This window comes from Tinamus guttatus, unplaced genomic scaffold (genome assembly GCF_059628265.1).
Source record: "Tinamus guttatus ecotype Peru unplaced genomic scaffold, ASM5962826v1 Tinamus_guttatus_pri_ptg000089l, whole genome shotgun sequence".
Classification (NCBI taxonomy): domain Eukaryota; kingdom Metazoa; phylum Chordata; class Aves; order Tinamiformes; family Tinamidae; genus Tinamus; species Tinamus guttatus.
The window spans coordinates 3,973,642-3,986,336 of NW_028288623.1; the positions used below are offsets into that span (position 1 = coordinate 3,973,642).

General features: G+C 41.6%; 1 protein-coding gene across 3 annotated transcripts in view; it reads right to left on the bottom strand.

Moving 5' to 3' along the window:
• AMBRA1 (autophagy and beclin 1 regulator 1) overlaps positions 1-12,695 on the bottom strand; it is a 113,444-nt gene that overhangs the window by 33,235 nt on the left and 67,514 nt on the right. For all 3 annotated transcript variants that reach the window (XM_088520512.1, XM_010226427.2, XM_088520511.1), the window contains 2 exons: positions 5,717-5,905; positions 5,110-5,264 (listed from right to left, as the gene is read on the bottom strand). In XM_088520512.1, the coding sequence (XP_088376638.1) occupies positions 5,110-5,264; positions 5,717-5,905 (344 nt within the window). The remainder of the gene's footprint in view (positions 1-5,109; positions 5,265-5,716; positions 5,906-12,695) is intronic.

The window sequence follows — 12,695 nt, forward strand, 5'->3', positions numbered from 1 at the left end:
CCAAAAAAGTATGCATTTCACATTATCATCCAGAAAAAAAACAATCTCACTTTTCTACTCACAAAGTCTCTTCTTGTTAAACAGGTTGGTCTGTACTGCTCTCATCTCCTCCCCCACAGCTAATTCCTGCCAACACAATACATGTCTTCCCATTAGATCTTCTCTATTAAAATGGATGAAGCAAAAATAATGCATGCATCTTTTTGGATTTGTCAGTCTTATCCTCAAATGGATCTTATCATCCAATGCTCAGCACAAATAAAGTTTCTTTCAACTCCATTTATCTTTCCCAGATGCAATAGGATCTTATATAAAATCCATTCTTCACTGATGCAACAAACTTCCTTCTGCCCTTCACCCTCACTTCCCAATTGTTGTCAGTGCTGAAAATCCTAACTTTGCTTTCTGGACCACAGTGAATTAACCGAGAATTAACCCTTAATTCTCAGCAACAACTGAAACCTGAACTGAGGATACATAACCCATTTCCAAAAACCAATAAGCACCAGGAGCAGCTGTGGATGGAATGGGATATTCTACAGAAAAATTAAACCTTGTTTGTTCTTCCTGACCATGCTTGATCACATAGTTTATTGCTGATCTTTCAAACCAGCATAGGTCTCATTACAGCACACCAAACTTCCCCTTTCTTTAGAGTATCTCTTGGCATTATAATCTGGTACTCTCTATCTCCCAAGTCTGCCATACAACTAATACATAGGAAACAGTTTCTAATTAAAAAGTGGGAAGATCCAAAAAGTTTACAAGAACTAGGTCTAACAAGCTGATCATTTCAGATAACAAAGCTCTCACTCAGAACAATACACACTTGGAGTAAAGTGGCTCATTAATTTGCTAACAGCCTCCCAAGGGCTTCCAAGACAGGGCAGTATCTCCAGAAGCCATTTAAAGGACTAGTCCAAGCCTGGATCTGAACCCTAGGGCTGAGTAAGCAAGAAATTGCTAAACAAAACAATTGCCTTATCAATCGCCTGTGTGTGTGGTTGGAACAGATGAAAGGACAGAAGCAGGAATGCCAAAGGGCCCTTTAGCATGACGGAAGATAGATAAGCAAACTCCTAGTGCAGATGCAAAAGCAAACCAAACTGTGCAAACAGAACTGCGCCTCCAGCTACTGCTATCTCTCATAAAAATCACTGACAGCTGTCAATGCTGAAACAAACTAATAAAAATATGGTCACTTCTGTGGCAAGAAGAATGACAAGTGTCTATTTTTGCCTTTCACCCAGACTGCAGACCAAAAGCAGTCCCTCTGAATTCCTCTCTAAATTAATGACATGCTGTGGCTGTAACAGCAGAATCTACAATATGTTAAAGATCTAAAGACAAGAGCAAAGGATTCGCATGCAGCTGCCATTCCATCCTGTTCTCCGTCTGCTTAGCCTCAATAGAACAGCATACAAGAGCAAATGTCAACAATATGTTGATGACAGAGCTATATGCATCCTCATTTGGATGAAAAGAGGTTGTCATCCAGCTGCCTACACGTCTGGAAGGAATAAATGCTAGAGGAATAGTTGATTTAAAATTATTCAAGAAAGATGGCAGGAAGAAGTACCTGAGAAAACCATGATGAAAACGCATACCTATTCTCAGCCCATAAGCAGATCTGGAAGTAATTCATCTAGGCTATCCTCACCAACCTGAATTTGGCAAGATGACTATACCTAAATCATCTCAAATGCATAACTACCTTCGGCACAGTCATTTCTATATAGTAAAAAAAAGTGTTTCTATGATACAGTAGATACTGTGGGGACATCCTCTGTTTGTCCATGAAGACACAGCACATGCAGATAAGCTGCACCATCTCCATCCGTTATTATGTTATGATTTAGCCCAGAAGTTCTCAAACATTATAGAGCTGCCTAGAGTCCATGCCCAAAGCAGTCTAACATGTGTGCAAATCCACACAAACCTCAAAAGAATTTGCAGCCAAGAACTGAATTTTTGGGTGAGGCATCTTTGATGCTGCACACAGCTCTTACAGAGCAGCCTATACAAGCACGCTTCCCAAAATGAGTTCTGGAAGTCCTCTGTTTACCCATGATTTTTAAATGGGCTACAAAAGCCTATATTTTTTCTTCAAACTTCCCACCACTGAAACTCAGCTGTTTCAACACAAATCCCAGTACAACTGCTACCTGTATCAAGCTAGAGACCAGCTACAAGCAATTCCCTTGCTACACTAGTCAGCTACAGATATATTTCAGAGATGTTATCTCAGTCGCCAGGATAAAATCTGTCTCAGCCTTACACATGCCACACTCTTGATAAAAGCCAACACCACTAGTATGCTTTTTAAGCTCCAGTTTGAAAAACAAACTTGTTCTTTGGTGAAGACAAGTTTCTATCTTAAATGCTAAGCAGATCGATCTTAATGGAAGGAATGGATAGAGCCTAAACCTCTGTCTCATGACTCTGCCATACTCGATGACAGTTCACTTCATTTCTGAGTGCAGTTTCCTAACTACCAAATCACATCAGTCTTGACCTGTAGAACTCTACCCGATCTCTCCAAAATACTAAGTTCCTTTCTACTGTAGCAGGCAGCATAGACAGCGCACAGCTCAAAATCACAATGTTCCTCAGCACAGTAGAGTGACGTAGCCCTCAGAAAGGGCATTTCTCCCCAGCTCTGAAAGTTACATCGGTTGCTAGTTGATTTCTAGGTGCAATTAAATGCATTAGGATTTCATGTAATAAAGCTAATTAAACTGTATCTTCGAAACCTCACTTTCGACAGCACGACGAGGGATGAGGAATAGAATCTTGCACTTCCATGACTGCTAGTCAAGGATAGTAGAGCAATGTCTTGCCATTTTAGTTGGAAGCAGAAGCAATCACCATATTTCACCCCTCAGCAGGTGGCCAAACTTTTGCAGTGACTTAGTGACCACATTGCCAACCCGTAACTCACCCAGTCCGTCATCAGCTGGGAATCAAGAGCTGTCTGAGGAGGAATGACCAACCATGGGACAGCTTTTAAGAATTTCCATGGAACCTGATGTAGCATTTGTCTTCAATTTATCTCTTGGGAGTTTTGCAAAAAATGTGAAATTAAAATATCATAAGGCATTAGTTCAGAGCATGGCTATAACTTATTTTTAATTTAAAAGCTGTGCAACAATGGCTTTGTGTCACAAACTGTTTTGGCAGAGAGGCAACAAAGATGCTTCCTACTTCTCTCTAACGCATATTTTCAATTACAGATTGAAGAATTCAACTCTACTAGTGCCTCTTCCTAGACCATTTTCTACTGCATGCTGGCCAAGCTGCGAACAAATTTTTACTCACTAAATATGAATACAGCAGCCACTGTTAAGACTGTGTGTGCTAGGAATATTATGAAGTCTCCTATTTTAAACTCCATTTATTTTACATGTCCTGAAACGTATTACAAACTTATGGAAGTGCCTTATTGCAAAACTCAAGACAGAAAAAACAAAAGTTGATTTATTAATGTTTTACTAGTAACTGAAGAGATAATGTTTACAAAATTAAACAGCTCTGTTTTCCAAGTCTGCTCCTACAGACAACACAAAGATGACCAACAACATGCCAGAATCCTGAAACAATGCTCAACATCATCCCAGAGGAAGGCTCTTTAACCAAATTAATTCAGATTAATCTAATGGTGACGCTGTCACATAGGCAGAAAAATGGAAGTTTTAAGCAGTTGGAAATTAGACTTATTTAACATCTACAATCATGATGTGGAAGAGGGGAAAAACATCATTAGTTAGAAAATGCTGCTAGACTGGATAGATTTGAAAACACGAGGGAAAGGTTTTTGGAGGCTAAAAATACATGTGCAAGAAAGATGAAAACAGCAGCCTTCGCAACACGCTCAATCCATCTGGAGAAAAATCCAGAAGCACAACAGATGAGAAAGACAGGGGGTGCAGTGACGTGAGTAAGTCTGAAAGAGTGGGGAAAAACTGGATAAAATTTTCTATGTACCAGAGCAACAAAAACAGATGTCAGTTTTTGACTGCCTAAGTAAAGCCCTGTTAATCAAAAAAAAAAAATCCTTTGTAGTGTTCAGTAAGACGTAATATACATTGACGTATATCCTAGAATGAGGTAAAAATGGTTATTTTGGAAAGAACTCAGGAAAGAAAGAAAACTAAAAGCTGGAAGATTGAATTACTAGAAAAGACTAAGGGAACATTAAACATTATTTCACTGAGTGGTGACTAAGAACAAGGATAAAAGTTTTTGAAGAATATAAAACATCATGGGAAAAGAAAATAAATTTGAAATGAAGATGAAGAAATACAGATGGAAGAATTCAGAACAGAAGATATAGGCAGAAGCTGAGGGCTAGAAGCCTCAGCAAATGGAGTTTAGAGCCAAATGTAAAGAATAGATGAGAAAAAAGAATTCTATTGTAGAATAGCCCCTTTACAAGGGCTACAATGTGGGATAACTGGATTTCTACATCTTGATTTGTTATGATGTGGTAAAAAAGGCTGTGGGAAGAGATATTACTGTATCTGGCAGAGCAACCAACAAATTTCAGTGGGATCTTAAAATAAACGAAAAAGAAGTAGATGCAAGATAAACGAGACAGTTAAAAGGATCCTTATAGGAAAATGAAGTCATGTAACTAGTGATTGGCTCCTATCTACACAGCTTTCAGCAACTGCATCTACTGACCAAATAGTCCTGTTTTCATAAATCCTCTTTATCACTCATCTAGGTCTTCTAGCTTCAGAGACAGGAGAAAAACAGCCCAGAACCAGGGCTCAAAAAGTGACTTTGGTTCCCTTAAAAAATAAAATAAAATAAAAAAATAAAAATCTCATCCTTGACCTTACCTTGCCTCCATATGCAGCAGGTGATGAAAATAAATGTGTTTTATAACAGCTGATAGAGCAGCTACATCCTGAAGTTGAATCAAGTAATTTGTCCCGGAGACAAGTCTCTCCCCAACACGAGGTCAAAGGGACAGATGGCTCAGAGCAATCCTTGTCCATGGGGAAAGCTCCATTAGTTGCTGGGGAAACCCAGCAACTAGGCTAGTGCCAAAGCAAGTCAAAATCACTTGCAAAAACACACAGAAATAAATACACATACACTCACCCTCATAGAGGTTTCTCCACCATGAGGCTGTTGCAGCCTGAAGACTTGGGCGACCATGTGTTCTGTGGAGGGGTGCAACAGGATACGTCGAGAAGCCAGGCCCACCATTACGTATCTGCCCATTGGAGACAGGCTCACGGAAATAGCATTAGGGCCTATAAACAGGATAACGGTTAGTTTTCTTGAAGACTGTTAAGCTTCCTGCACCCTTCCTGCACATAGCTGCTTCTTTCCCTCCCAACAGTCCTGTAATGTAGGCACACTAAACTTCTTGCAGGGCATAGAAAGGAATAAGCAGACTTGCACAAAAACATTCTTTTTCAGTAAATTTCCTTGTAGTAAGTAGCTTCCCATAAAAATACTGCCTTGTGAAGTGAAAGGTTCTCCCCTACCAGCTCCCTCCGTTCCAGCACCTATATGCCCAGATAGTATCACAAGCTTCTCCCTAGCAGTGCTATATCTGCAGCTGTGGCAAGACCAATAAACCGTCTCCTCTCACTAGAGCAGACAGTCACCAATGTCCGGGCTACTCCATTTCTCACTGAAGGCTGAGCTCCGAGGTAGCTTCGCTCACTCCCCCCACACTGCCTCCTTGCTACAAGCTTACCAAAGCGCTTTGTGTAAAGCATCTCGCCCAAGTTGTGGGGTGCCAGAGAATACACGGCCAGTATTCCTTCATCAGGGAAGCCTCTCTGACTGCTGGGAATGAAGGCTGCCAGGAGCTGCCCGTCTGCAGAGATATCGCAGCTAGCATCATTGTAAATCTTGCAGTTTTGAACGAGCACATTCACAGAGGCTGCAAAGAAAAGGGAGAACAGTGATTAAAACAATGAAGTTCAACTCAGAATAAAGCAAGATTAAAGTCTGATGTTGGAGGAAAAAAAAAAAAACTGTGCATGCAAAAAGTTTTTGAGACATTTAGCTTCCTCCAGAAGCTTATGAAATGTTAACACCCTGATAAATACAAAACTTACCCCAAAACAGAGATAAGACACTGCAATGAGACTAGGAAACGAAATATACTTACCTCCTGGAGCCTTCATCAGACAAGAACTAGTGGTGGTTGCATTTTATCAAACCCCTCCTTTCTTTAGCACAACACCATCCTTTGCAAAGGACAGCACAGTTTAAACAAGTCCCAGATCATGATTTTCTGACAAACTCCAGCAGCGGTATCATTAGAAACAGGACATCTTGATTCATTTCCCCTTCTCACGCGGAGCCCAGAGTCCCACCTTCCCTTATCTCTAATAAGCAGGAGGTAAGAAAAATATTCCTCTCCGTAGGTACAGATATTCACTTCTGATTCACTTCTGACAGCTAGTTGATTTTTATACCAGCCTCAGATAAAGTTAGTGAGAAAGGCCAGAGACTTCTCCAGCCAGCTCACCACTCGATTACTCCACTATGTGAAACAAAATGAGATTATATTCGATTCACTCATGCAACCAGTGAAGTAACTACTTAGCAGAAAGGGCAGTGAGCACAGTTCAGAAGACCCAAGTTCTACTTCCATCTCTGCCAGTGAGTGTCTGGGTGACTTCCTACAAATGTTTTCCCCCCTGTGTTTTGTGTACTCAGTCTACAGGCTCCTCAGGCTGTTGACTCTTACTATGCACCTGGGTCCCTGCAGCACAGTCAGGCTACAAGGCCCATTAGCAAACTCATAACCATGAACAGGTCAAAGGAGGGTTGATAAGTTACAGATGGGATTGTGTTTGCTCCCTCAGCCTGAGTTAAAGCACTCCATTTTTTTTTTTTTTTTTTTTTTTTTTTTTTACTAACACTGCTGCAACTATTCCAAAAGATTTGGAGCTGAAGTTGCATAGACCATATTTGGGATGCAAAGGGAATTTCAGGTTCTAGCATTTTAAAACTCAAGGGAATATAGAAATTAAATTGCACACCAGAGAATCATACACACTGTCCCACACACTTGGAGCTATGGCATAACACAGAGAATTGTGTCAACATCTGTAGTCCAGGAACTCTCTTCAACACCTTCGCAACCAGCCTAGCATACAAGTGGCTTTGGTTTGTTCAGCTAAAATGGCACAAGTTTTTTTGGGCTATACTACTTTTAACAACAGAGCAGTGCCAGGAAAGCTTTTATATATACTTTTGAATATCCTAAACTTCCAAATCAAATCAAGGCTTTAACAAACTGCTACTGTTGCCAAAAACAGGCCATGCGCCCAACACTTTTGTGAAAAGCTACATGGGGTAAATGATGCAGCTGAAAAATCTCTCAGTCATTTCTCAGTCAGAACAGTTTCCTAACCTGGTGTGCCATGTGGCCACACAGACACACGCACCGGCAGGAAAAAATTAGCCATGATAAGGAGTCAAACAGGACTGCTCCTTCCCCTGGTGTGGCCAACTCAGAGTGCTCACTGATCATCTTTATTTTTCTCTCATCCTGAGGAGATTATTCATGTGAACTGCTTTCCTATGCAGTTAGTAGGAACCACCAACTTATACTGTTTCATTTAAGAAATCCCAATAAAAAGACAAAAAATGCACTGGTTAATTACATTCTATATCAAACCACCTACACCTGTACTCTAAAATTATTCTGCCATCTTTTTTTCAGTCTCAGAACTGCCAAACCCAGCAATTTTTAGGCTTGTATAAACAAAAAGGTGTTGAACATTAAAAGGTAAATAATGCTAGTCACTGCCAGTGCTATGATAACAAAACCCAAAATACACATGGTACTTCAAAGAACAGACAAGATGACAAGATTCCTGAGTACTTAGCCCAAAGCTGCATGAACAGAAAGACCACAGAACAAAGATTAAAGACTGCATCACATAAATTTTAAAAAGGAACAACTAAAATTTACCACTACGTTTTAGTACGCTTTAGTAAAGTACTGCCATTACAAGAGAAGATGGGCATTAACATAAGAACTGCAGTGTAAGCAGGGAACTAAAGGACAGCACTCCTGCTATCCCCATCAAAATGGGGGGATTCCTGCAGAGTTCCTCCATGACTCATTTCAAAACCAGACCTATTTGGAGTCTTTATCAATGGGCTAGACAGAAAGAATGGAGCTGGGTGACGAATTCTGCTGGTAAAGTTGGGTGGTTTCATTAACAGAGCATGATCAGAACACAGATGGAAAACCAAACTACACAGAAACATTAAAAAAAAGAACTGAAAAAAATTCTAGTGTGTTAACATTTATATATTTCTGCTTTATCTAGGAGATTGTCAGTTGGAAACAGAGTATCAACTCTGGTGATGATAACAGTGACTGAGCCACCCACATGGCATAACAGCGAAGGAGATGGCAATCCTAAACTGCATCAGGCTTCACACTTTCCACAGCAATATCTGTGCTAATACAAAGCTTATGCAGAGACCACCTGCAGAATACTGGGTACAGTTTTAGTCATTCACCTTCAGGAAAGATTAAACCCTAAAGGGGTAACAAGTCCATCAAAGAGCTCTGAAGATGACAGAGGAAATGCAAAACCTATTTTTGAGAGAATGAGAGTGTGGTTAAAAAAGACTGAGTGGAAAGAAGATTGCATTTACAAAAAAATATCAGAAATGTAAATGGCAAAGAATATCACCACACTTCCCTTAAAAATACTGTTGGTAGGTGAGTAAATGGGTAAAAGAAAATCCATTAATCTTAGAAACGGTATGATTTATATCTGAAGAGTAAGATTATAGAAAAGCATTTCAACTGTAATGTATGGAGCAACGAATCTGACTAATTTTAAGACAGCACAAGAGGAATTACAGGATGTGGTTGCCTGAGACAGCAGGGAACCAGGCTTAGAGGTTCAGAGGGTCCTTTCTCACCTATTTCTTTGGAGCTGTACTCTAATCTGCAGTGATCTAGAAAACAGTACAAGAAAGGAAGGCTGTCAGATGGCTCAATATTGTGACCCTCCAAGTTAAATAGACCTGTTTCCTAAATGATGCAGTTGGTCTGTCACTTTTTTCCTCCACAAGTCTCTAACCCTCTCCCCCTCATCTAGCTTCTGTATATTTTAAAACAATGTTGACTTGGGGTCACTGTTCACCACAAGTCTCTTCAGCCTATAGAAAACAAATAAACATGTGCTTTAACTACATGTTTTTGGGGTTTTTTTTCCCTTTTTTCTCCCTCCTTCAGCACCTTCAGAGGTTTTCAGTGAGCTGTCTGCAATGATGTCCAATGATGACTGTTAAAGTTTGCTGCATATGGCGAATGCCTCCCAGTAAGACAGATTGTGAGCTCCCCTGCCAAGAGAGAACTCTTTCCCCTTTGATGTGTGCCTGGAGCATAAAACATCACAGGTGAAAGTTGCACTGAACAAGAAGAACACCCTTCATTTCAGTCTTTCAAGATCCAGCTCACACTGACATTGTTAAGGTCCTTTGCTCTTCCCTCATTTACAGAATATGAGGGGCACAGGTAGCACTGACACCTAGAGCCAAGGGAGTCTCGTGTGCCAGAAGGAAAAGCACAGCACAGATTGAGCAGTGGAGATCTCAGCACGGTTTCATTTTAAGGAATGGCATCTAAGAGATTCCCAAGCCATGAAGAGGATGAAGAACCTCATGCATTCAACAAAGCCACAGATATTTGATTTCTTTGAGTCCGAAGCCAATGAAGGCAATACAGAAGATTTTAGGGTAAAAAGTGCTATTTTTGGAAAACCATTTGCAACCCTTTCATCTTGCTTTCTTTTGTACTGTTAATGCAGCCACCAAGCTGACAGAACAGATCAAAAGGAACATAAGAGAACAAATTAATCAAAGTGCTCTACCAACTTGGAGCACTTACACCTACGGCATCATTATGCTGGAAGAGGCCCGGAACACCAGCAGGATCTATTTGCTGGAGGAAACCCAGGAAAGAACGGTGGGTACCGGGGACCATCCACTCCTAGCCACCCTTAAGGATGCACCCTTAACAGCTGCTCCGATTTATACAGCATTTATATGGACTTTTTTCCCCTTCTTTTAAGTTCTGCATTATACTGTGGATTAGTGAGTACCAATCGCATCTCTCTTCTTAAATTCTGGACTGTGTTATAATGGAGGACAAATTTCTGACTCATGATTAAACACGGAAGAACATGACTATACTTTTACACAGCAGTTAAAAATTGAAATAACAAGCAGTGAGCAGTAAGAGTAACTATATTCAAGAGATGAAAAAGACAAAAGCTTCAAATATTTGCATTTTTACTGTGTTCATGGATTGAATTTCCACCTGTTAGCTCTGGATATCACTACCTCCAATCCTTAAAATATCAGTAACACCTACTACAGAAAATAAAATAAGTGGCAAGGGAGAATTTGTCTCTGCTGCCAAATAAACTCCTCAGCCCAGTGCTGCTGTGACTGATGATTACAGTCTAAGATGGGGTGATGTTCATTTCAGAGTTACTCAAAGCAAAACTGGCAAAAGGAGGGAAGAAAACGAAGTCCATCTTCTTTCGATTTGTAATTAACAGGGAAAGATGGAGCAAGATCCCGTGTGTCCCTGCAAAGCCAGCTCCTCCTCAGGCCACGCGGCTCCTCCTCTCCATGCAAGCTGGTGTCAGCGAGGTCCTTCCTGGGAAGTCAGCGGGGTCCAGCGGCCTCAGGTCACCCAGTGCCACTGCGGCCACCGCTCACACATCTCCGCTGTGCTGAAAAACATCCTATTTCCAGAGGAGCTTTTCTTCGTTTAATCGAAGCAGGAAGAGGAGCTCTCCCGAGGTGCACGCTGGCCCAGAGCCTTTTCTCTGATGGGAAGTGGAGCTGGCAGGCAAGCTCACATTTCAGCTGCATCATTTCATGTGCTTCAAGCCTCAAACCTCTTGGGCTCGAGTCAGCCCCAGGAAGCGCAGGAGCACCCCCTCTTTGTAAGCAGACTCTCTCACGTGACCATCACTAGTTTACACATCGGAAACGATGAGGGGAAAGGGAAGGACCAGCCTGGCCACATGCTTTTCTTGGAAAACAGTTTATTTTTAAGATCAAGGACAAAAACAAAATTCTCCACTCCGCCACTCCACCGTCACATATTTAGCTTCACAAATATCTCCTTACGAACTTGTGTACCTGTACCAACACTTGAGTAAGTGTGGCTTGGGATAATGAGTTTCTATAAAGAAACAAAACAATTTTGCACAAGGATATTTTTTATATAAAGCTGAGCCTGGGGTTTAGGGAAGAAAAACAAACGAACAAACCCCGCAACGCCACCAAGCCCCAGGAGGATAGGAGGAAGAGGAGGACGAGCAGCCCTGGTCACCGTGAACATCCTGCGGTTTGGCAACCTTGCTGCTCGCCTTGTCCGGTGCCTGCACCCAGCAGGAGCACAGCTGCTCCACTTCATGCTGCTAAGCCCTGGCAGAGGCACATACGGCTGACAAGGTGGAAGCGCCAGATTGGAGCTCAGCAAGCGGAAGAGAAGAGAGAGAGTAAAAGCAGTCTCTTCCAAACAGTAATATGCCAAGATGGGCAAGCTAAGTACTAGGCAGCACAAAGTGGGGATTCAAAAAAAGGCTGGGGATGGGCTTGCAGCACAAATCCTGCCTGAAGGAAGGGAACAATGACAGCGAAAACCTTAGGAATATCCAGGTCCAATGCCCCACTAATTGGAAGTTATCTCAGAATTGAAGTGTCCCAACAGGGAAGAAGGAAAAGATTTAGATATAGATGTCTTCAGAAACAGATGGTCCTTACTATCTATGAGATTCCATAAATTATAAACAAACATCTTGTAGAAAAAAATTTAATCAGCAGCCTACTGCTCAGCAGCCAGATGAGGCCAAAAAAGCTATTAGCAGCTGTACCACTCTTCAAATGCTATGCAAGCCTGCAGAGAAGCCCCAAAGATCTTAAACCAGTAGGAAGACCCTTCCTGCTCTAACCTCATCTTTGGTCTGGAGTCTGGCTGGGCTGTGGAAAGCACTCCTGCCACAGGGTAGAAAGTTCACCTCATCCACAGCTCTGATCCTCAGCCCACAACCCTTACACTAAAACTACAGCGCTCAGCACTTAACAAGATGTGTCAAAGCCGTGGCATGCTGCAGTCAAATACAATATTCTGCTTTCTGGATGATACTGCATGCTCCTTCCCAAAAGACAAAATAGTTCTCGAAGACAAAACACAAAGCATCTTTTTCTTGAACAACAGAGAGAGTTAACTTTCAGAAAACAGGGCTTTTATTTCCCAGCAGACTGTAAACATCACACCGCAATTCTCCGGACAGCGTGCGGGGGGGAAAAAAAAAAAAAAAAAAGCCAGATATTTTATCTGCAACAATGACATAAAACAGCTTTCTGTGATACAAGTGGCTATTGCCAGGTTTCTCACAACTACTCTGACTTCCAGAGCACTAGCGGGAATAACAGCTCCTCCCCAGCCAGGTTCAATTCCCAACATCTCTGATACTACGGTGTCAATACATGCATGCTCTTTTAGAGGGTTCTTTAAGCAACAGGATACACTGGATATTATTTTTTTGATGTTATAGAACAGACAGGGGTGGTATGGGCAGAAATTTTTCACTCAGTTCACTTCAATGTCTGCCTGTGAAAGCAGACGACTAGAGGCCCCCTGAAAGCAGCGAGCCCGAAAGCAGCGC